Source organism: Phalacrocorax aristotelis, chromosome 19 (genome assembly GCF_949628215.1).
Source record: "Phalacrocorax aristotelis chromosome 19, bGulAri2.1, whole genome shotgun sequence".
In the NCBI taxonomy this organism is placed as follows: Eukaryota; Metazoa; Chordata; class Aves; order Suliformes; family Phalacrocoracidae; genus Phalacrocorax; species Phalacrocorax aristotelis.
The window spans coordinates 7936059-7960982 of NC_134294.1; the positions used below are offsets into that span (position 1 = coordinate 7936059).

The 24924-nt window shown below is 43.3% G+C and overlaps 4 protein-coding genes across 8 annotated transcripts in view; 2 read left to right on the forward strand and 2 right to left on the reverse strand.

Moving 5' to 3' along the window:
- PANK4 (pantothenate kinase 4 (inactive)) overlaps positions 1 to 19757 on the reverse strand; it is a 26685-nt gene extending 6928 nt beyond the window's left edge. For 2 of the 3 annotated variants that reach the window (XR_012663723.1, XM_075113939.1), the window contains exons 1-13: positions 19592 to 19757; positions 16293 to 16375; positions 15237 to 15445; positions 12913 to 13096; positions 12269 to 12361; positions 10649 to 10802; positions 9491 to 9672; positions 7897 to 7978; positions 6654 to 6754; positions 4569 to 4724; positions 3494 to 3606; positions 2807 to 2894; positions 727 to 878 (exon numbers count right to left, since the gene is read on the reverse strand). Coding sequence is in view for 2 of the 3 variants with exons in the window: in XM_075113939.1 (XP_074970040.1) it covers positions 727 to 878; positions 2807 to 2894; positions 3494 to 3606; positions 4569 to 4724; positions 6654 to 6754; positions 7897 to 7978; positions 9491 to 9672; positions 10649 to 10802; positions 12269 to 12361; positions 12913 to 13096; positions 15237 to 15445; positions 16293 to 16375; positions 19592 to 19751 (1757 nt within the window). In the remaining variant the exon portion in view is untranslated. The remainder of the gene's footprint in view (positions 1 to 726; positions 879 to 2806; positions 2895 to 3493; positions 3607 to 4568; positions 4725 to 6653; positions 6755 to 7896; positions 7979 to 9490; positions 9673 to 10648; positions 10803 to 12268; positions 12362 to 12912; positions 13097 to 15236; positions 15446 to 16292; positions 16376 to 19591) is intronic. The other variant, XM_075113938.1, reaches the window with a different exon arrangement.
- Positions 14169 to 24924, forward strand: part of LOC142066496 (transcription factor HES-5-like) — a 31859-nt gene continuing 21103 nt past the window's right edge. The window contains exon 1 of the mRNA XM_075113945.1: positions 14169 to 14238. The gene's annotated coding sequence lies outside the window, so the exon portion shown is untranslated. The remainder of the gene's footprint in view (positions 14239 to 24924) is intronic.
- The window catches only part of TNFRSF14 (TNF receptor superfamily member 14), a 39634-nt gene continuing 34201 nt past the window's right edge, over positions 19492 to 24924 (forward strand). For all 3 annotated transcript variants that reach the window (XR_012663724.1, XM_075113941.1, XM_075113942.1), the window contains exon 1: positions 19492 to 19625. The gene's annotated coding sequence lies outside the window, so the exon portion shown is untranslated. The remainder of the gene's footprint in view (positions 19626 to 24924) is intronic.
- HES5 (hes family bHLH transcription factor 5) lies at positions 20554 to 22293 on the reverse strand. Its single transcript, XM_075113946.1, has 3 exons — positions 22195 to 22293; positions 21895 to 22060; positions 20554 to 21780 (listed from the first exon to the last, which is right to left on the reverse strand). The coding sequence occupies exons 1-3, from the start codon at positions 22246 to 22248 to the stop codon at positions 21527 to 21529; spliced, it is 474 nt and encodes a 157-aa protein (XP_074970047.1). The 5' UTR covers positions 22249 to 22293; the 3' UTR covers positions 20554 to 21526.

Sequence of the window (24924 nt, forward strand, 5' to 3'; positions counted from 1 at the left end):
CGCAGCCTAACGGCTCCAGCTGGCGTCGGTTCAATTTCTGGTGTGGGCAACGTCAGAAGTAGCCTTGAATCACCTCCCTGGATTTAATCAGAGGGAAAACTCCTCAGAGATGCAGAAAGGGAAAGGAAGTGCTGTAGAGCAGTGCCCCTCTCCCATGTATTATCAGTCCCACAAAAAGAAGGTTCTAGATTTGAAAAATAAAAAACTTTTCAAGACTGTTGGCATTAATATTCTCCAATGAATTCGTGGCTGCTGACAGGATAGAAGGGAAAAAGCTCTCCGAAGAGTAATAGGAATGTACGTTGATTAAATACTAATTGGTTTTGGTCATCCGAAGGGGCCGCCCAACCTAACTGACAGCCCACTGAACAGGCACTGTGACATCGGGGCAACAGGAGGCTGCAGAAATAGAGCATATCTGCTGTTCCAGGAGCACACGCCCAAAAGCAGCGCTGGTAGCAATGCTACAGGCAAAGAGCCGGGCCGGACCATCAGATGCTTGACCACTTAATTCAAACATTCACAGAGACACGACTGCCGGATTTAAAGGGTGGAAGCACAAACTGTCCCGCACCACAACAATGCTTGCAAATAAACAACGCTTGATAAAGGTGAAATACAAACTACGATTAAAGTTAGATTGGTGCACTTCATTTTAAAAAAAAAAAAAGAACAATCAGATATTGTGTGTCTTAAAAGGGTGCTTTGAAAATATTGAACACCTACTCTGAGACTGCTTTTGCTCCCCAGTCAAAGACATTCCCCGCAAGAAGTCCTTTCACCAGAGCAAACTGCCTCTCCTCCCAGCCTAACGAATCCAAAGATTCGATTACGCTTTGAAAACATTTTAAGGCTATGCCATTTTCTTTCTGCTTTACCTGTAAGAAAGACATGAAACATGGGATTTATAGACAAAAATTTCTTACCCATCATTGGTTGTCTCAGTCCCAAGACCGCGTTCAAGCATTCTCCTCTACGTTCATGGCCTCTAATGGACCAACAAGTTACTGTTATCAGCATGCTTAGTATCAACAAGAAAAAAGTTTCCTGGGATTCTAATAAAAAGCTTCATGATATGACCTGTAGCCCAAGAATTAACGATTTTTTAATACATCAGAGGTGCAATAGATCTTGAGCAGGCTGGGGAAGGGGAGTGTGGGCACATGAAAAAATTTTAGCAGAGAGAGGATCCAGCAGACCCAGGTAATAACCGTGAGAAGGCTTACCGCTACCAGCTTTACAAAAACTGGAGAAGATTGTCTTGATTTTTTGCAACAAGAGTTGCACCATCCCAGATGCTTAGAAGCTCTCAATTTTTTTTTCTCTGCTCTGTCTCCAGGGAGATAAGTGTCACACAGCTAGTTATCCTAAAGCAATGTAAAAGTGCTACCGGGTTCCAGCTTTACATCACCATCTTTTCTTGGCAATATCTTGTCTGAATTACCAAAAAGCAAATGTAAGTAAAAGCCACCTCACATATTTTTTTTTACCTCTTCCTGAGAGTGAACGTAACACCTGACCTTACAGCTAGGGAGAACCTTCTGTGTATTTTGTAGAAATATATCAACAGTCAGAAAAAAGCCTCTAACCAGACACCAGCGCTGTTACTGTCTGTATGTCTGCGCAGCCGAGTGGGGAGGATCTGACCTACAGAAAGTTATTTCTCATACGTCCTGCTTTCACGTGTCCTCTCCCCCAACCATATGACGTTACAGAATAAAACAGGCAGTAAACAGCTGCACAATGGCAACAACCATTGTGAAGAGCTACAGGCTATGCATGGCATATGCTCCAACCCAACGCTGCTGAGTTCCTCAGCACTTACAAAAGTAATCAAGAATCCTTTGACAGCACGGCAGTAAATGAAACCAGAGAGTCAGCCGGAAAGCAGCGCCGCTTGGGTTAAGGACGGATTGCCTCAGTGAGTAAGGGAATGGGCGAAGGTTTGCGGTTTTTTTCAGGCCTTTTTTGGACGTGATGAGGTCGGGGAGGATGACTGTTTATGAACACCCCCCCCTTTTCTTTCCTTTGTGGGGTGGTGGTGAGAAGAAAACAGGCTTGAAGGTAGTTAAAGGACCACAGAAATGTGGGTTGACAGCACTGTGGTTTTTGCGTGGAGCTGCTGAGGTCGTTAACTGCTCTACAGAATAACAATGCCAAGTGTGTTTTACAACTGTCTGCAACGTACATATTTATTGGAAAGTACTTGCATAGCTACATATAGCTCTATATTTGAAAATGGTTTCCACACCATGAAGAGAATTATGAGAATGAGGAGGAAAAAAATGGAAAAATTCCTGAAGTCTGCCAGACGGCAGTAGTAGCCTCAGTATAAGGGGAAACAAACTGACTGTCCTCAGAACTGACATTCTTGGGTCACTTGTGAGGTACTCCCGAATGAGAAGCGCAGGCTTCTCCGTGCAGCTTCCTCAGTTCTAAACTGAAGGAAACACCCCCTCGCCAAAGGAGCAAGTTACAGCAGTATCTGATGACAGACACCAGGCACTCATCAGGAACTGGACTGACACCATCAATTCACTTCTCGGATCCATCAGACAAGTGGAGCTGCCAATATTTTTGGTTAGCATTATCCTCACCACGAGCACCTTAGAGGTGTCAAAGGCCTTACATCCCAGCACCCGGTGCTGTTTCCCCTCAGTGACAACCACCGGCTGGTTAACACTGCTGCAAGGTGGCCAGTTACTCATCTCTCCCCTATAGGCTGTTACTTATACAAAGTTTCAGAGTATGGAAAAAGTGTCTTGAACTTACATGTCGTCCACCCTGTAGAGCAAGAACAACTTACCTTTGAATAGGGATCCGGAAAATTGAACTCGTTTAAACAGTGTTCCCTTGTATCCAAAAGACTTCTAACTGTTAAGGTACCATATGCACTTTAAAAAGGGAGAAGGGAGGGGAAAAAAAGAGATAGAATCATAGAATCATTTAGGTTGGAAAAGACCTTTAAGATCATCAAGTCCAACCGTTAACCCAGCACTGCCAAGGCCACTACAAGATCAACTACTTCAAACAGAAAAAAGTTATTTTCTCCTGTTTCCTCCGTAAGTCAAAGCACGTCACACAAGCGCTTCAGTTAAGTCTTTACATGCCACGTGTGCTAAACACTGCCTCTAAGTGGTAAATCTACTCCACAGTTTATTTAAATACAGAGAGGGAAAATGTTCACAGCAAAGCTAGATACTTAAATTAACATGCTACCACTTTAATAACCATGTAATAGCTTTTAATAACAAATTTTTCTGCCAAGAAAATTTTTTCCATTGAATTCCAATATATGAGATCCAGAAGTTCTGTGCAGAGGACCTGATGTTTGGCACTTGCTAGAGCCTTCAGCCTACTTAGCTTTCAGTTTGCTCTGCTTCATAACCTAATTAGCTTTCAGTTAGCTTTTAGTTAGTTTTTCGTTAGCTTTTAATTTGCTCTGCTCAGCAGAAGCAGCAAGTGATGAAAAAGGGAAAATGAAGACACTTACAAAGGCTGCTGCCTGAGTGTCTGGAGCTTATTCCAGTATTTCTGTCGGAACTTTTCAGCTCTCTCCACGGCATCAATAGAGTCTGGTTGACTGGCTGCAGCGCGCTTTGCTACCTGGTAAAGAAATGAGGCAAGACCGGAGTTACCAAACGAATTCTTCCTCCGTGTAACCAATCTCAAGTTCAGCCTGAAAAATAATCCCTGTTTCTGCTATCCCGTTCAGTGCCTGCATGCTATCTAGTCCCTCCCACGCGGCATCTTCCAGCTTTCCTTCGCTCCAATCACCAAAGAATAATTTAAAATACCTCCTTTCCTACTGGAAGATTTAGTTTACTTTCAAGACTGTACCTTCAGAAATGGATCACAAGTTCTAACTACTTACAGGAGGGGGAAAAAAAATAAATGCACACACGCGTGCGCGCACACACACACACAAGAGGAGAAACAGGCAGAAATTTAACAGTCCACTTCAACCCCGTGTTCTTTTTTTCATTACTACAGTAAGGTCAAGTCAATGTGTTGCCCCTGTGTTTTTCCTAGCCCTTCTCCCCCTGAAACACACTCGTGAATCTTCTGATTTGTATTTCCTTACTAAGCATACATAGCTCTTAAGTACTACCATGCACTGACTGGATCAGTTCCACAGTGCAGAAGAAATAACTCGTGTCTGATTAAATAATGCTCTTTTAATGCAAAAGTAGCTGTAAGTCGGAAGGACTGTTCCCAAGAGTAAAAACAAGGCAAGTATCTTTGGCCTTTGCCTTTTTGGCCTTTGTATATCCATCCTGCTTGCCAGCTCTGTATAAAGGGGTAGTAAGTGCCTTTTCAGAGAGAAGGTGCTTTGAAAACACCTTAAAAAACCAAAAAGGCACCACAGGAGAATACTTCTGCCATGGAAGGTATCAAGTGCTTCTTTAGGAGACTGGGACAGAGCCAAATGCCTCTGTTAGCAGGGGAATGAGGGACTGGACTTACACACAGCAGATATATTTAGAAGGTAAACATGTTAGTCCACAGAAGATTCGTTTGCCAAATATTTGCATCATTCATACATATGACTGTTTTGTGACATTTACCCCATCCAGTGCCTCCTCAAAGCAGGTGAGCCAGTATTTTCTGGCCATGGCATCATCTGTGAGGTCAACGGTGTCCGGAATATAGGTTGATGGGTCTTTCAGCAGTGGCAGGTTAACAAGCGGTCTCTCCAACCTATCCATTTCAAGCATGTCAAACTAGGTGAAAAAGGAGACATTTATTAGAACCTACTCAGTAACTGATTGGTAACAAATTAAGCTAGTACAAGGGCTACAGAAGTCCATCCAGAGTGAAGACTGACAAATTTGCAGACAACTAGAGAATATGCCATCATAAATAATGCACTCTCCTGCCTGGATTGTTTATTCGTGCCCACCCTCTATCTAGAGATTATCAAGTTTCATGCTGAAAACTTACTGTAGGCCCTCTGTTTTATTAGCTCCCTTGCCTTCCATCCCCAGTACTGTCAGATCTGCTGGGCTATCAGGTTCAAAGACAGGAGCAACAAGAGCTGAGCACAGGCTTATTTGTAAAGGAATGTTGCTGTGCTGCTTTGTAACTTCCCTTTACAATTCTGATCAAGCCTCCAAAACTTTTCTTTACGCCTTGTGAAAACAATGCTTGGGACCAAATTTCTAAGGATGGAGATTAAATTAATGTGAAATATGTAGAGTTACACAGCTCTGTACATAAAGTGTGCCTTATTTCTTGTGTCTAAAAACAACCCGTGCACGTTTATCTGTATTTTATACAACCGTCTAACCGCATTGCATTTGTGAACACTGCATGGCCTAGAAATGCTCAGACTAAGTGAAGATTAAAGCTCACAACGCAACAAGACTCTGTATACATAAACCAAAGTGGTTGCTATAGAAAGATTGTCTTCAGTATTAATTTCACTGCTGAAAAGTGGACATTTCTGAGCTTTGATTGTTGCAAAGGGATTTCACTTTATGTGAACAAAGTGAGCGCCAGCAACAGAAGAATTTGAAATGGAGAAACTGTGGACAGTACATCACAGCTGGCTTGAGACTCCTGCACCACTGCCAGCATGAAAGAAAATAATCTTTTTGCAGATTAAAGGGTTGATAAACAACAGGAGATCATTACATCTGCATAAATACTTTTCAAAATCTGTCATATATTTTATGATTAAGAAGGATCGTGTTATTTTTTTGGTCATACCTGTAATCCACAATTTCATTACAATAATGTCAGTTATGGCAGAGCTTAAAACTAGATCTATTTTTTATATATAGGACAACCCACAAAATCCATCATCTGCAGCTCATAGTGGACTTAAATTAAGGCTTGGCCTGGGAAACCATTCAGTAAGAGTTGCACACCTTATCTTCCAGCCTAAAAAAGCCTAGCAACCAACAGAAAACAACTCGCCAAGGCCAACACCTCTCCTCCCACCCCACACCCTGCAGCAAGTACATGGAACTAATTCCTGACAACTGGGAGGAGATAAATCAATGATGGAGGAAATTTAAAAGAAATTTGACATGAAAAACACTGACATGCAAACCGGTAAAAGACAGTAAAACACAATGAGCTCCACTATTCTAGCTTCTTTTCAAAAGCACTTCAGAAGATGCAGTATTAAGAATATTTTAAGAACCTTAATGTATTTTCTGATTGCTTACTGTATGCCAGTTTCACTGTGAAATCGGAATTACTGTTTTGTCAGTGTATTTAAGAGATGACTGGGCTCATGCTCTTCTGTCCAATTATATATTTCTCTTCTCATAGGAAGTAAATAAACTCTGCTTAAAGACAGTGGAACATCGGGTTCAAAATTCTGAAGCACATTTCAACTGTAGCAAAATCCAGCTACTTCAGAGAAAGGGTAAGAGATGAATGTTCCCCCCCGCCCTGCTTTGGTGAAGGAGAATAAGACAAAGTAGCAGCCACAATCTGTTGTTATGAGACATTACATCAAACCATTGCACGAGACACAAGACAACATCACACGTGATACAAGACACGGTATTAGTCACTTCTTTTGGTAAGCAGGAGTCCCAGGGGCAAGAGGCAACTAACTTGAGAATGATCATCTACTTTCAAATCTAAGAGATTCTTCTAAGAGAAGGCACTTAGTTCTAGAAAAGACAACCACATACTGTACCACTCCTGGTTCTCTGCATAAGGTAAACATCAGGTGATGTGCTCATAAGACCAGAACTCCCAGCATAATTCTCTCCCCAGCTATACTGATTTGGATCTAGAAAAGAGAAAGACAGAGACACACATAATCTGAAAATAAAACTGAAAATACTCCCGTGAGTGACTCTAGAGTTAGCATCCCTTCAGAGAAGCTGCTTCACTACAAAAGCCGTCTTCCCTTGTCTTTATAAGTAAACATAAGTTTCCCCTCTATCCCCCAAAAGAAATGTTTCAACCACTCAGTGAAATTACCTCGCTCTAAAAAGCTTCAACCTGAATGAGACATAAGACAATTACAGTTCTAAGATCATTCCTTTTTTAAATCCCCTTCCCTTGTCCTTAAGGGCTATAACCAGCACGCCTTCAAAGCACTATCACTGATCGTAACTTCTTATTTTTAAATCTAGACCCATTATTAACAAAATATCATTACAAAACTCTCAAAGCACAACGTAAGTTTCACATAAACACTAAAGTTATTCTAGAAATCATCTTTATTTGAGAAGTTTAATCAAGGTCAGAGGTACAGTACACGCTGCAGAAGCAATGTGTCTAATTCCTTGGTAGCTGGTTCCTTGCCCATATCTATTAAAAGGGTATGAAAAGAATTCCACATCCATTATTCTGAGGTGTATTTGATATTTACTCACATTAACAACCTTAATTTGTGTTCCACTATAACTAATATACAGAATGGCTTGCTAGTACATCAACAAGAAAAAAAAGGAAATGAAAATGGCAGAATCCAACCAAAGCACCCTATACCCAAAGAATGCTGGACAGAAGAGACTCATCCTTCATAAATGTCTGTGAGGCTTTTTGCTCTCCAATGAACGCAGTTTTGAGATGCTGGCCTTCTCCAGTACATTAACTGAAGTCAGACGCTGGCCTCTTAGGGGGGGAAAGTTCTCAGAAACCGCATTTCCCCAATTCGCTTTAGAGTTCTAACTGCTCTTTGCAGAAATGCAGGATAGGGAAGAGCCAAATCCTGCCAGCTTCTCAAAGGTGAGCAGGAAAAACAGTGAGAAATTAAGATGCCTCTGCCAGAATATATAAAACCAAAGCCCAGCATCTGTGTTTATTAGTGCCAAATGTATTTATTTAGGCAATGACTTACATGCAGCCTCTTAAGAGAAACTTGGACATTACACTGACATTTCAGAACACAGCATATACAGAACAGAGCAGTGCTGTACTTACTGTCTTGTTCAGCTCCTTTTAAAAATGCCCCAATGGCTCCCAGGTAGCCTTCATGTCTCAGGAACAATGCCTGAACCTCTCCCTGCCACAATATGAAACATTGCAATTGGATGGTCCCTGATGGCTAACACGTACTTCTTTGTCACTAGTTTTACACTTAAATTTAATAGAAACAACTAGAAGATGGTAATATTCATTTGTGCCACATTCTAACACATTCAGTAACTTTAATGGTGCTTCTGAAACACAGCTTCAGGAGGAACTGCTTACATACATCATTCCACAATTATTAAACAGCTGGGGGAAAAAAACACACGCAGAAGCGGAGTGTATTCTGCGCCTGCACAACCACAGAAGCAGAGGGAAGCCAGTGCCTTCATTGGAAAAGACCACTGCATCATTCCATCAATATTCAACTCCTCTTGCTTGAACAGACTGGAAGTACGAGGTGACCCGACTTCTAGGTCATCAGCGTTAAGTGTGTGCCATTGCGCATCCAACGCATTCAAGACATTGCTCGTTATCTTTCTTTCATTACACTGCTATTCAACATTCAACAGCATACAGACACTCTGTGTATTTTCCATAGGCAAGCATTTCCCCCATTGGATGAGTTTAATTATTAATATAATACACGAAAGCTAGGGAGAATAATCACACCCTCCATCCCAGCAGTAGGGTCCCCTGGCTTTCCTCGGCAAGGCTGGGTGAGATGCAGCCTTCCCTAAGGGAATTCAGCTACGTCTGCAGCACTGACTGTAGGAACAGACAGCGCTGCTAGTTATAGTAAAAGAACAGCTACAATTCATGGTGAGATTTGGATTTGAATCGCTGATAAAGCTATTCTTACAAGAACCTAAAGCTGTCGTTTTGCAGTAGTTTTCTTGAAACCCAACAAAGTTTTACAGAAAGGGACTGCAATGGTGAAATAAAGGGGGAAAAATGCAGCATACAGGAGTCTCTTGCCTGAAGCACAGAGATGAGAAAAAAAATGTGTCATCTATTCCATAAAATTGGAGAAGCGCAGGAACGAATCTACCTGTAACAACCATTCAGTAAGCTTTTGGACTTGACCATTTTTCTAGTGAAAAAGCTTCAGTATTTTCCACAGCTTCAAAACCTGCTAAGAACTACAGCTTGGTTGTTTTTTGGGGTGGGTTTGGTTTTTTTACCAACAAAAACCCCCACCCATACTAACTGCTAACTATCTCGGCAGAACAATCCCACATTGCATAGCCTAGGGGGTGAAAAGAAATAGACGCAAGTCAGCAAGAGGAATTGAATAACAATGGTAGCTATCTAAGAAAATCAGTGAAAACTCATTACTTGGCAGCTACAAGACACTGTCAATCAAAAAATAATAATAAAGAGAGAGAAGGAGGGAGACAGAAAGAGAGGCCAGACAGAACTCCCAGCCAATTCACATTTATTTTACCCCTCCCACAACAGATCTTTATAGCCCTGCCTTACCTACCTACACAGCAGCCCGCTAAGCTTACTTTGTGTGCAAATTCATTTATTAACATCTCCCAACAACCTAGAAAAATAACTAAACACATGACTTTGCTGTTAGGAAAATCTCTGTTTTCATTACCTTGGAGAAGAAGTTGATACTGTAGGTTATTGTGCGCATAGTAACAGGGTGACCCCGAATAAAGAATCCTCCAAAATATATTTTATCTAAGTTATGGAGTTTGGCATAGAGGCAGGCGAGTTGACCAATGTCATTGCTGATCATATGTAGTAAACTTTTTGCCATATCTTCTTTGGAAAATTCTTAAAGGAAAGAAATAATAAACCAAATTAAACACAGCTGAAGAATGCGCACACGGACCGTACTTTTCTAACAGACAGCCTACAGCTGGAAGAAAAAAAAAAGAAAGGAGTTTGACCAGTCTCTTTATGTGTGTAGAAGAAAGGTGTTCCCCCCTGCCAAAAACCTTTTATAAAAAAAAGTACTTCAAACAACAAGGGCCGTGTATTTGACTGAAGATATCACCAAAAAAATACCCCACTAAGCCTCTGAAATATTGCTTGAAAGAAACCTGCTTGTAAGGCCAACAGCAAATGGCAAGAACTCCATTTCTTCTCTCTAGGAACCACGGATGATGGTTCATCCATCCATCTTGACCTGAGATGCACTGCAAGCATTTCATTATAATACTGCAAATAAAATTGCAAATTACAGTAAATCACCGCCATAGGTCCTTTTCTAGACCAAGAAAGCCACATACAGTTCCCACATGAATGAATTAACATTGGGCTAACTAGACAGCTGTTTTTGTTCTTTCCCTAGACTTATGCAATCCCAAACTGAAAATCTGAATGTCTGCTTGTAAGGCAGTACTATAGAATATTTTTAATCAATAAAATATTGTGCAGGCAAAACACACGTCAGGAAGATCATGAAAAGGACTGGTGGTTATTTTCCGGCTTTACTTCTTAGATCATTATAAATATCAGGTTCCCAAGGGCCAGAGGAGATGGTTGCGCTTCTTCTCATTAGTTTCAAACAATAACTCCAAGTAACTGGAGCAACCCAAGCAGTGCTCCGTGTCCCCTCTCAGCCCAGCATGCATACGTAGGGAAATGGATAAGACAAGATATGTTTATGCTGATGAAGCTGGCAACTACTTTTCCATCCATTTAAGTGTTCACAGGAAGCTGGCACAAGCAGCAAATTCACGCTGACAAGCAATACAAAGAATTACTTGTATAGCAAATCTTGGGTAGATCTTCTATATACCAATACCTTTATCTGCTGTAGTAGATTTCCCAAAGCTGCTAGCTATCAGATTTCCACTCAGCCCCAGGGTCTGGTAGGCACCTCCATACACATCTTTCACCAGCATGTCCACATTTGTGTGCTGTCCCTTTGAAGCGAGTTGCAGCAATTCATCAAATTTCTGAGGATGAGAAGCAGAGTTACTCTAGCTTTCCTGGACAGCCAGAGAACCTTGCCCATAAACCCAGAGTTCTGCAGCAACTTTACTGACCAAAACTGGGCGTTTTGGCTTGTCTTAGAATCAATCCTGCCAGCAAAAGATACATTATTTCTAATGACAAGGACTCATCCTGAGTCCACATCTTATCAGACGGACTATCTTAAATGGAGCTCCTTTAATGATGAAAAGCACAACTGCCCTCTTCAGTTATCTGCAAATAATTTGTTGAATTTCCCCTGAAAACTAGAGATGGATCCGCACATATAAAATAGTCAGAAGCCTCATGCACCTATTCCCTTGGAATAAAGTCAGAAACATAGTCACTAAGAGCAAACAGAATTACGTCTTCTTGAGGCATAAGAAAAAAAATGTTTTAAACCCAGAAGACTACATCTGCCTTTACTGTTGCAGAAATGCATTAACGTCCCTGAAATTAAACTTGCATGCATTCTGCATTATACCAATACCCAATTTATAAGTCTGTTAACCCTAATTTCTTCCTCTACAAAATCAGTGAGAGTTAAGAGCAGACATTCTCATGTTCTAAGATTTCTTTTTTAAAAGCATCAAACAATATATTGCAAGTATGGGCCTTCCCTTTGACATTTCCCTATTTGGTGTGTGTGTAACTGTAGCTTTTTCTACACCACTGACATTTAGGGACACCTATTTAAGCCACTTGGATCTCTGAGACAGGAAAAAACACCATGATTTAAGAGCTGAGTTAGGCAGAGCAGTACTAAATCAGGCCTTATTCTGGCAGATTACCACCCTGGGATTTAAGTGACGAACCCCTGAAACTGTAACGTGTAACAAAGAGAGAGAGAATTCCTCCCCTCTACTCCCAGACATTTTGCAGTAGCTGGGTGCCCTCTGCTTTGCTTCCGCAGATTATATTGCAGGAACTAAGGGGGCATTTGGTGGTGACAGAGAGTACAGAAAATAACAGGCCACTTTGAGGAGGCTATTCTCTGCGTTAGACATTATTTGTCCTTGTTGAGAAACTCCTTGAGTCCCAAGCAGATTACTATTTTGCCACTGATGAGCACCAGAATGAGATGAGAAATCTTTTATGGATCAAAAGAGTCAAAAATATGAACATAAATCAAGGACTCAGCCTTATTATCTAACAGTCTAGGACCACAAGCACCTAATGGAGAGTATCAAAATTGTCCTGAGCATTGCAGAACTGCCTGGCCTGTTTCTGCACAAGGGCAGCAATTCTTTGAATAAAAGGTAAGCTCCCCCAAGAGACGGACATAATTTTTTCATCTTCTAGTACAGTGATGTTGGTCTTCTGGTTTCCATGCAAACATCACTTAAAATAATTATTTCTCCCTATTCAGAGTGCTTGACATTCCAACATTTCACGCTTTCTCTTAGCATCCCATTTAATCCCACACCCCCGAAAACTGACACCTCCATACCTTTGTTTTTGTGAGCAGCGCTCCAAGACCCCAGAAGGTTCCACCTCCAATTGAGCTCCCGCCAATCCATTCAAATTTGTCTTCTGTTTCTACCTGTCAATAAAACAAGGCAGATTTGTCTAGAAAGCCCTGTCCTAACTATAAACACACAATTAGATGTGAGAACGTGTGGGGTTTTTTGAACAGTGGAATTAGTGTAGGCGGAACAGTGGAATTATGTAAATATCAGGTGAGAAGTTCTCCACAGGTACATGTTCCACATACTTAAACCACCAGCGGTTTCTGAAATCTTTGTATTTAATTCTTGGCCAATAATCCTAAATATAGACATTAAATTTGGTCCCCTCAACAGTGTACCGAAACAAACAAATATTAAAAATCGCTCCAATCTGACTGCTTTTGTCCTCATCAGTTAATATAACAACTGCTCTAAACACCAAATTAAATGTGATTAAAAAGAAACTATGACAGTGAATGGAAAAGAATTTATAACTCTGTAAGAAATGGAAATTTTTTCTAAAAATCATTATTTTCTTACTAAACTTTTTATTACCCAAGAGGAAATAACTATAAATTTAGAACAGTAGGACGTTTCACATCACCTTTATCAAAATCTACATTAAAACATTTTAGCGACCACTCACCTTCACTATAGAAACCCCAGAGCCAATATTCACCAGTAAATAAGGGAAAATATTTGGGTGGTTCGTCTGAAATCGGAATTCTGTATCTGAATCTTTCTGGTATGCAAACACTTCATGGGGTATGTTCCTTAGCACGAAGTTGCATCCTTTAATTAGGCAGGTCATTACATCTTCTTTATCTACTCTGAGGGGACGGGGGAGAAAAAACACCCTTACATACATGTCACAGTCCTACTGATAAGCAAGTATGCTTTTAGAAGAGTAGTTCTTAAAGACTTTACCAACAGGAGATGGTACCCACACCAGATGGCAATAGTCCAGATCTCTTAAAACAGGAGACCTACACCTGCATGTGTTCTGATGTGCACCTTCCGTGCCAGAACACACAGTCGAGGTTAGACTTCAGTTACACAGTAACTTTAATCTGACATTAATCGTGCTGTTGTTCAAAATAACCCCGCTCCCGTTTGCTTGTTCACATTGCCTCTGTGGTGTCCCAGTGCCAGCACAAGCGTACGGGCAGCCGGGCAACAAAGTAGGTCAGGAAACTTAACTGGAAATTAACCTAACAAAACAATTTCCTAATATGGATTAACTTTCTATTCTCTTCCCCTTCCTCCCCAAACAAGGAAAAAAGGCTCCCCTCAACATTTCAGCACTTGTTTATGGCAGATTAAATTGACTGTGAGGAGCCTACTACTGCGATTACCAAACACAGGGAAAAGAGACTTCCCACAGGAATAATAGGCTTCACAACAGTATATATCCTGTGTATGGAGCCTAGGAACATGATACATCATTTAGATAAGATGAATGATGTCGTTAAGTCAGATAACCCCTACTGATTTCTGTAAACTTCTATATCTTACGTATTGTTACTGACATATGGTAAATTTCTTAAATGAAATGTGCTAAATTTCTTACACAAAGTATTATAAGCCTTGTTGAAAACACGTAAATCAACACACATACATATCTCAATTAATACAGAATGCTTTATGTTTGTCAGGATGGGGAAGGTTCTGCTTTCTGGGCCTGTTAAGGACCAATGAAGTGAAAGCCAAAGGAACAAAACACAGGTGCACTGCATGAGAAGAGGGGGGAACTGCTTCCTTGTCTTGATTAATTGGTACTTAGTAACAGGCACTAAGGTACTGATGTAGGCTGGTTTGAAAAAAGCTTAACAGAACCCTACCTATTAGATGATGACAGTTATTTGAAACAGTCATATAAAAGAACATGCACACAGTACCTCAGGAACTGAAGCATGTACTGCATGGAATTACAGCATGAGAAGTGTCTTGAAGGTCTTCCCAGTAACATCAGGTAATGTTTTGTGTTGGTGTAAACGAATGATATCTTTATCTATACTTACAGCAGCTTTTTAGCATATGGTGCTTGATAAAGAAGTTTGAGGGGTAAATTTATGAGGCTGTAAATTTATGAGACTGTCCCTTAGTCTCCTGCAAGTCTGTGCTTCTGCATGAAGCTTATGGAGGAACTATGCAGTAAGTACATCATATTAATTACTTCTGACATGCATAGAAATAGGTTAGAAGCTTTTGGAACTCTAACTTGAGATCCTAGGCAACTACAGAGATTAGATACAGCCAGGGAAAAACAGTGTTTGCCAACAATATTTTGGCTCTTAATAATGAAGTTGTCTTGTGGATTTCATCCTTAAGCTTTTAAGTAGAAAGACTGATACACTTAAATGTACCTCATCACAGTAACTGATCAAAGATTAAAGTTCTTGTTAGTAATGAATTTACTAACTACTTACTACTTTATTTCAAATATTACTTCATGTTATATACCACTGTAGGCTTTTGTGTATTTGGATTTCTATTCCAATAGAGTTCAACAGTATATCCCAAGCATGCTACCGATAGCTACGATACTGTCACTGAAATGCTTCTAGTTGTGAGGTGGAAAGTAAAAACCATTACCATAATCATGACAGAGACTAATTTAACTTAAAAATGGAGTAGGTGCAAGTTAAATCCTCTACAGAAAAAAAGCTATGATAATACTCTGTTTTCTTCTTTTTACTGCCTTTCTCCTGAGCCCTGTGTTCCTGTCTGGCTCTGTTCCTGTGCCTCTATGTGTCAGGTAGTAGGTACAGCTGTATTTTTGCAGCTTATGTTCACTAACAAGTCAATTCAGCCTCGTCTGACCAAGATGCATACACACATTTTACAGCTTCACTCTTGCAGTGCAGATGGCTTTTGAGGGCAGATGGGCAAAGGGGCAAGTTAGCCTACTAAAACATCTTCAAAGAAGAAATATGCTCCTAATAACTAAGTTGAAACAGTTCCACTTACTTCAACCCCAATTTCTTCTCGATAAGATCTTTAAATTTATAGGCACCACCACCTGTAGCTTTGATGACTTTTGTCTCTGTATTGACAAGATGGTCTTTGATGAAATCTAGGCAGGCTTCAATATAAGTGTTTTCAAATTTAATGAAGTGAAGTCGAGCTGTAATTTCCTCCTGCACTGATATTTCATACAAAGGTTCATTTTCTATGTCCTTTAAAAGAGAAAAGAATTTCTTATAGATCATTCAAAATCCTTCCTTGATAAACAAGGTTATATGCTAAACTACTGTACATCAATAACTGGTGCTTCCTTTGCCTTCAAACTGTGTTAATGCTATTAAAAAACATAACATCCTAAGCTACTTTCAGAGGGGAATATAGTTTCAACATATCTTAATACTCCTTAAGCTGAGAACATAATAAATTCTCCCATGCATTAGACATGCCTGCAATTTCTCTGTACAAGAAAAGTTGTATTTACATGGGAGTATGCTGTGTTTTTTCTACAAAATTACCATACTTACCTGTCTAGAAAATAATGATTTCAAACACTAACTGGCAATACAAGCAATTCCAAGAAGGCAAGGAACAAAACTGAGTTTGGCCGTGCATGGGCTGCATAACTCCGAAGCCCTGCAATTGGTCTTCCAGTAAAGAGAACACATACACTGTATCATCACTGAATGATGCATTACACCTGCAAAGCAGAAGTAACTGCCAAACCCATACTGATAGCTAATTTCCTGGGAATATAGCAAAGAGTTATAAACAGGAGCCACACACTCATCTAAGCTGCAATACAAATGCTTAGTGATGGCTGTAACTGTTAGTACATACTAGAATGTGTGTTTACGACAACCCTTTCAGTTGCGACAACTTACTTCAGAGTTACAGACATTACAGAAGGTCATACTTAAACTATAAGAAAGTTCTAGATAATGTCTTTTATAGAATAAGTTACTAATGGCTTTCATATGAAAATTCTATGATGAGAAGCCAGTTCAGTGCTTCACTCTCATGAACCAATTGCATGCTGCTGATTAATGACACAATTCTTACCTTTCCAGAATGATCAAAGGATCTCACTCTTGCCACTTTGTGCTGCACAGTTGAATAATAAGCCAACTTGGTTAATGAACCACCTGTTATTAACAAGATGACAAGTTATGATTAATGCTTTACCTTAGAGCAAACAATATAACTTATGTTTATGTATGCTTATCTAAGAGTTCTTGGTTTTTAAGATCTCCTCAGCTAAAGCCAAATATAATTAAGCTAAATGCATAATGCAGTGAGCCAAAGAACCCTTGTCTAGAAACTGATTTGGCATGGTTAACTCCAATGCACTACTCATGGGAAAAGCTCCAGCTGATGTGGGGATGGCCGAAGATGAGCAGATATAAGTGGAAGTTCTTAATTGGCTAAGCTAGTACATATAGCACTGTTACTTGAAAACTCTTTATAGAAGCCCCCAAATCTCTTGCTGACAAGAGGATTTTGTAAGTAGGTTTGCCACATTGAGCAATGCGTGCCATATGCATAAACAAAGTGTTTCTTCAGGAGCACTTAATATTCTTAACCTGCTTCCAAGGACAAGCTACAAATTCATAGCTGGTTAGAAGATGACTCTATAGACTGAATAATTATTTTGCAAGATTATTCTTAGCTTTGGGGTAAAGGACACTTAGAATGGTGCTCCTCAAGCATACCAGTTAGTGATATTACCAATACGCAAGTCTGAGCAGACCAGCCCCATCACCCTCTTCTTTTCAGGCCTTGAGTCAGCCTACCTCAAGACAATAAAACTTCCAACTCACCTTGAAACTGAGCTTAACCACTTGCCCTACCTCTGCTGTCTTTGCATCTGACCTGCAAAACTGAATTTATGAAGTTGGGCTGAGTAACCTCACTAACTGATTTTCCTTAGGACAAAAAAGTACCTGCTGGTGCTTCTGATACCTCTGCTATCTTAATCGAGTGGGTATTTGAGCCTGAAAGTAGGAAGCTGTCAAAGCCTGCTCACTTTTGTTAAAATAAGCTTTTAATTTTTCCCCCCTTCAGAAAGAAAAATGCCTTTTCAACTGCTCCTGAATATCAGGATCTGATTACAGTATCTGTTTGTGTCACAAACGCCTAAGCTGCTTTGGCTGTTGGAGAAAACCCCGTAATTTTAATTTGGCATTAAAAAGCACCCTGGTCTGCAGACCATAACCATCCTTATCTGTACAGAAAGTCAGTTCTAACTGCATCCATGCTCTCAGAACAGGAGCACAAGGCAGTCAGGTGGTCCGTATCTCTTGGTGCTACAGGCCTAACGTGATTGAATTTAAGACTGTGTGTATTACTTGCCTCTTGCCAAAGACTTACCCCTGTCAGCAGGTTTACCGGGCATCTTGTAGAACATGCTGTGTACATGACAGGAAGTAATTATGGCCAATTACTGGGTTAAAATTGAAGTCCCAACAGTAAATAAACACCTAGTGATGTTAGACCATAATGTAATGGCTGAATTCAGTGGCCCTACTCTCTGCTGCCTTATGAACAAGTGTAATCAAGAAATGCAGCATGGGCAAGAGAAAACTAATCTGCTAGTGCTTATAGCTTTGCCTTTGTAACAGTATTCTCATCTCTTCTATAGGGCTCAAATAAACAAGAAAATTCTTGCCACCTGTGGGAGAAAAATAAGCAGCTTTCTCCAGCAAAATTCAAGTGTGGGGTCAACTTAGTGTGATCATGGACAGACACTTATAGTAACAAAACCAATTAAAGCTTTCCTGACCTCAGATATTATTTCAGTGTAGCAGCGAATGCTTTAATGTTTCTGGGAAACAAAATCCAAACTCTATTCTGCTAGCTCACTGCTTAAAGGTGAGGTTTTTCTTAGCTTTTGTTTTTTTTTTAAAAAAACTAAATTCAGTAGCTCTGCACTATGAGGAAAAGCTTCCTTCCAAACCTCTAAGTAGAGGAATCATGAAGCTTGTGTTGGAATGTCATACTGTTTGTACAACACTGATAATGATACATGTGCTTCAGCAATTAATTTATCAGATAAATGGTATGTGAAGCTATGCTTTATACAGTATCCCCCTCCTCTCCCAGTTTTTAAAGACTTAAATCTATTCAGAACACCAGCTGAGACATGTAGCTAGGCTTTATAACTAATCCCACAACTCTAATTCCGCTCTGACCCACAGAAAGGACCAATTCCAGCTGTTATTTTAACAGGCATGAAACAAGTAGCTTCTGAAGGAGTCAGGCAGACTTGTGGTATGAGAGGATGGTATATTATGGTGCATATATACCTCCCACTACACAGTAAGATACACCACCCAGAGCCGTATTAACCAGAGGACTAATAGAGGCTGGCACCAGTACTGCATGGTACTGTGGCTGAAGAATGCTTTTCTTCTGGCTTCCCTGCTAAAAGTTCCACTGACCCAGTAACTGCAAACTAGAAGCAAACTGTGAACTGGCATTTTCAGTTTTGCAGATCTCTGTAGAAAGAATGTTAATCCCAACACAGGTGAAACTATTGTTTATGGGCTGTGTTGTTTTCATGTGCGTTATTCCACCTGGCCCTTGGCGCAGGCTGTTGTACACCCAGGCATGTTACGTTCTCAGGCCTATGTGTAGGACATGGGGTGTTCCTGGGGGTGACCGAGGAAGCGAGCGCAGCCAGCTGCTGTTACAGGCCCCCAGCCCGTGCCAAAGCCGCTTTGCCCGGGCAGGTGCCCCAGCAGCCCTCCCCACCCCTCCGTCGTTTCCAGGTCGGTTTGCGGAGCACGGAGGAGCGCAGGCAGTGCCCAGGTACGAGGGGGGCTCAGGGCTTGGGGGGTGGGGGGGGGGATCCGCAGCGCTGCTCCCCAGTCGGGCCTAGGGCAGCCGGTGCATCGTCCCCTTGCCCAGCTCCGGGGAGGGGCGGCGCCGGTTCGCGGGCCCCGTTGCCCTCCGGGCAGGACAGCCCTCTCCCCCCCCACACACACCTTGGCCGCCAAGGACGGCCCCGGCTGTCCCTCACCCGGTTCCCCCCGCGGCCCGTTACCCGCCGCGGACGGCACGCCGGGGCTTGTAGTGCCGCTGCCCGTCCCCGCCTCGCCCCCGCCGGGCGGCGGGACTCGCCCTCCCGCCGCGCCCCGCGCCGTCCCCCCCGCCGCGGGGCCTGCCGGGAGCTGTAGTGCGGCGCCGGCCCCGCGTGCCCGCCGGCCCGCCTCAACGGACTACATTTCCCAGCGTGCCCCGCGCCCCGCCAGCCGGCCCCGCCCCGGCGCGTCCCCTCAGCGGCCGAGAGCCGCCGCCCGTTTCTCCGCCGTCGCCCCCCGCCGCCGCCGCCCTCCTCCCCGCGGCTCCCGCCCGGTTACCGATGTCTATGGCGAAGCGCTTGGCGTTCTCCAGGTTGCGAAATATTTCGTCGGGCGGGAGGGTGATGCTCTTGTCCAAACTGCCGTGACCGCCGCTACCTCGCCCGCCCCGCTCCGCCATTTTGAACGCGACCCACTCGTCGCCTGGCCTCATCGGCATGCAAATGTATGCGCATACATCTACATGCTAACAAGGCCGGCGCATAGATTATGCGAATGAGGCGGGAGCTCACACGGCGGGCCGGTGCGGGGACGCGCATGCGGACAGGGCGGCGTGGGGGGGGGCGGAGAGCGCGAGCGCGGTCGGTCGCGGGCACGCGCGGGGCCTTTGCGCCCTGGGTGGGGGAGGGAGAAGAAGTGTGTTGGAGCACGACGTGCCGCGAACGCGAGTGGGGCTTTCGGGGGGCCGGGGCTGGGTCCCCCCGGGGTGCGGGTGGGCCGAAGCCACCCGGGAGCCGGGCCCGGGCTCGTACCTCACGCGCGGGTATGGCCAGGCGCGCGCGCGGCGCCTCTTCGGACAAAACCCCAGCTCCCTGCGTCTCGGCCTGGTGTGACACACGCGCCACGAGAACATGAGGTGTAGCACGAAGCGCCTTGGCAAACTTCATTAATGAAAAGTATTTTCTGTGTTCGGGAGTCAGGGAAGGATTTCCCCGACTTCGCCCTCGCTGCGGCCGTTCCTGACAAGTCTCTCGGGTCTGAATTTCCAACAAATTCGTGGGTTAGGCGTGCCCCTGTCTGTCTCGCGTCAACAGAGCTAGGCTGTGGTGGTTTGGAGCTATGTGTTCTCTGCTGTGGAAAACGGCGTTGCAGGGGTCCCACATGGACGCAAAACTGGCGAGGCACTTAAATACCAATTCTGAATATCTTTGCTTCGACTGAAATCTTTGTCTCGTGTCCTTTAACCCCAGGGACCCCGGGGAAATCAGCTATGTGAACAACTCAAGAAAGAATAACTTGCTGGATTTGTTGACTAGATTTTTATTTATTTTTTTGTACTGTTAAAAGCTTCTGCAGCTTCTGAAGGTCAAGATGATTTCTGGCACAGGTTATACAATTGGCGCAGCTCACGTATAACATGTCTAGCATCCTCTAAGGACAGTAATGGATTCCCATTCTCCCCTGCTGGTGGGGTACCAAAGAGCAAATATGATTTGTACATCTGCCTTTCATGAAAGACTCTGATAAATATTTCCCGTAAAATCGACAACACAGCCGTAACTTTTATTTCCTATAAGGACATAAAAATGAGCTTTTGCCTTTATAAAAGGCATACATATCCTGAACCTCACAAACAGTACTCTGATTTTGTGAGCAAGACATTCTGAGGAATTTCCTCTACGTAGTTTGAGTTATGGTTTAACCATATTCAGAGCATGCTCAGTACAGTCTACAAATGTTATAGAACCCATTATGGCACCCATAGGAAAGCTACGTTTTCAAATGTGCCCAGTTAGACCAGCTGCTCTGCTTGAGACGCCCCCACGGCTACAGCCGCAGCCGGGCGGTACAGGTGTGGATAGCCTGGGACACTTAGGAGTCTCAAGTGGGGCAGCTCAGAGGAAAGGGGTCCTCCTGAGCGGACACTTTCGAAAATGCCAGCCTGAACATCTAGAAGTACCTGCTTTCTCAACAGATGTACGCGTACAACCTCACTAAGGTTAAGAACAGTTGTCGTTCCTCTCTGAACAACTCTCAGTCCTCCTAGCAGGAGGATTACATCTCACATTCTTTTAGAATAACTTTCTCTCCACGTGGTGGGATCGTTTCGGTCCTTCTGGAAGAAGGGAGGCAGACGTCCGAGCATAGTAATGCTCTGCAAAAGGAAAGCATTCTTCCCTACTCATGAGAGGAGTCGGGGGACTTGTAGAGCAAGTCACGATCTCCTCTGGCATATGAGCAGATGTCCAGGAAACACAAAAGCGTGCTTTTGGCCTACCAAGGCCTCCAGAGGCTGCAGGAGGGTTTCAGTGCTGCTTGTTTTGCAGGGGGCTGGTGGGTGGAAGCGGGAGCAGAAGAAGAACCAGAGTCCTTAGGCGCTGCGTGTGACCTCTGGAAATGGCAGATCAGCTTCATCCGGGTTTCTGTGTTTGCTGAATGGAGAGACAGGAATTGCAGAGCTTCTTTCAGGCACCAGGCATACCCTTCACAATAATCCTGCTGTAGGCTTTTGGCAGATGCTGCAAAAGCTGCAAGGGCAGATGAGGAGAGAGGTGTTACACAGGGAGAGTTACACAGGGAGAGTCAGGCTGGGGTTTTGCTTAAAAGTAAGGGCAGCAAGCGTGATTGGGGGGTGTACTCACTTCGGCTGTATTTCAGGTAGCTGACAGTCATCTCCAGGATGTCGGCTTTTTCCAGCTTGGAGTTGGGCTGGTGTCTCTGAAACTCCTTCTCCAGGAGCAGTTTCAGCTGCTCGATGCTGCTGTTAATCCGGTCGCGGCGCAGTTTCTCTACAATGGGTTTCCTGAGCTGTAACACAAAGTGGGAAGAGGACAGTTAGCAGTGAGACTTTCCCCTTCCTGTCTCTATAGAACCTGCTGCTAAAGGGGTTCGGCCCTTCTCAGCTCTTCCCCCTCACAGTCGCAGAGACAGCAGATACTTACTCTGTTCTTCTCTTTGGGTGTTAGGATTTCCAGGGAGAGAGCACTGGGTGCCATTATCCCAAGCGCTGGTTTCAGCTCAGAGCTTGCTGGTTAGTGGGTGGAGAAGGGAGCTGGGAGTTCCTCTATTTATACACGGTGGCTGCATATAAATGTATGGGTCCTGAGCGACTTTGAGTTTCCCACAGTCGATAGCCAATCCATGCGTGCCCTGGGACAATAGAGAAAGCATCTATTACAGCATGGCAAATTGACTGTGAATTGCCTGGGGATAATACCCTGCTCCCAAAGGAGCAGGTGGACTGGGGAGCGTGTGACACAATAGGCCTTGGCATTACGGCGCTGGGGTAAGAACGTGGGAAAGCGTTTGCCATCATTATAATCAAACTTCTGCCTGATGTTGGGAATGTCAACATCTCAATGTGCTGCCTTTTCCCAGGCTGTGGTGAAATTAAGCACAGAAGACTGATCCCAGGAAGAGATAATGCTCTGTGCCCACGACCAAAAGAGAGGCTGAAAAGGAAAAGATGCAGAATTAGAGGGACTAAACCCTTTCACTGACATTAAGCTGTGCTTAGATGGATACAGTACCAGAAAATTTTTGGGCAACTAAAGACTAAAATTGGGGGAAGAACCTTTAAAACAATTTGCACTAAGCAGTTAGCTTGAAATGTTTTCCTCTCCACTGTTTAAATTTTTTAAGTCCCTCTAAGTTATATGCAATACTCTTCCTTGCTTTTGTTTGGGTAATCTGGGCTTTCCTATGGCAGCCCATGACGTGTAATGGTTATGATGCCTTTCCCAAACATGTCCTATTTAATTTCATGCCACTTTGCAAATGCCTTACTGTTCCCTTGGTCCTGAGTCTCTGCATAAAGTACCTAAATATATTTTCCCTTTACAGACAACTGGGAAGCAGTGAAAAGTCAGTTCATGTCTATTACGTTGCTTGTATTATCCCGCTTGCAGAATGTACATACAGGGGCTTGGATATCCTGTGATTCTGTTAAATCTCAGGCTTTCTCAGTATATGTGCCACGTGTATTGCAATGAACACAGGTAACGAAGTGGAAAGGACCAGAGAGAATCCAGGATTAAAGCTGCCTTTCTGAGATTATTTTTCTTTTTCAGGCTATTACTCAGATCTGCTGCCCCCCCCAAGACACAATCCAATGCAAAGCTAGTCATGTTTAATATCTGTCAGTCAGGCATGTGAGGCCTTGTATTGACAAATTCCCAGTTATGCTTTATGGTGCATCTGTTTCAGCTGTAGTACGTGGAGCTCTATGTGTTTAAGGGGGGTCGTGTATGGGCATCATTTTTTTTCCTTAATGCATGTTCTAATGTCAGAGGTTAGAGCAGGGAGTAAACCTAGATTGTTGCTAATAGGCTAGCGGGTTGGGGATGTTAGGTTTGGAATACCTGTTTCTTACTACAATAGTAATGAAAAACCTACCTATTTCCTGTGTCTGCATTTCAAAACCAGAAAGGAAACCTTTCATTTCACTGTCAGCTGCAGTCAGCCTGTTTTACCTGCCCTCAGCATCCCTCTCAATGAGCCAGGGCCCCAACCTGTGTCTGTGGGTACAGAGATAGCAACGTGCTCCAGCACACATAGCGTTGTTGCATAAAAGGATATGATCCTGCAAAGGATGATCCTGTAACTAGTTATTAACCCGAAGCTTACAAAGCCCCTTTTAGCTTCCTGCCTTCTCATGGCAGTGATTTTCATAGGACAGCCGTTCTTCCCTCCTCCCTTTCCAGCCCAAAGACACTTTACATTTAGATGGATCACTTAGGGTGTAACAATTTTAATTGCTGATGGTTGTCAAAAACATGTAATTGAACAGGAAGTACAAGTCCTATTCAAAATCAGTTCCCTGAATTATTTTGTCAGCTTGTAGTCAGTGGTATTACTTGCGGCCAGGGCAATCCCTGGCTGCATGTACTTGTGCCGTTATTGGAGCTTGAAGTCAAGCACAGGGCTTTGTCCGTCTCTCTCGGGGGTCACATGAGATGGAATGGACAGCAGGTCCTGCCACGCACCATATGGGAAGGAATATGTTTGCAGCAGCAGTGGGCACAGTGAGATGGGAGGGAAGCTTTGACCCATTTTTCAGTTCTGGAAATATGAAATGAATGGTTTTAAATAATGCCATCCTATCCCCAGCACAATGCCCCTGGACTCCAAAGGGCTAAACCAGCTCCCACTGATTAAAGCTTTATCCCCTCCTTTAACTGCTGCGCAGATGGTGCAGCAGGCGTTAGCTTTCTTCTCAGGACCCACAGAGGCACACTTCTTTTGTTGACAGTTTAACACTGTGAATGGGGCAATGTGGGAAATCCTCGGAACTGCGGACTCGCACCATCTGATGTGAATGGTGAACCAGGCGTGCTGCCTTGCAGCCAGCACACAAAACAGCGGCCCTCTGGGCTCGCGAGCTCCCGGCTTCTCTCCCCCTCTCTGCCTGTTGGAAAGAGAGCAAATCTTCAGTTCCCCCCTTGCCTGCTTCACCTACCCTCTGTATATGTTGATGGATAAGAGAGAAACACGTATCAACCTGACCCCTGCTTTGGTTTGATTATTAAGGCCTGAAAACTTAATGGCAACAATATTTCCCAACTGATGCTTGAAAATAAGGACTAAGGCTGCCCCTAGAATATATTCATTGTGGGACTGGGTGCAGTATGCACTTCCTGCAAGGATTTCGGTAAGGAAAAAAAAAAAAAATC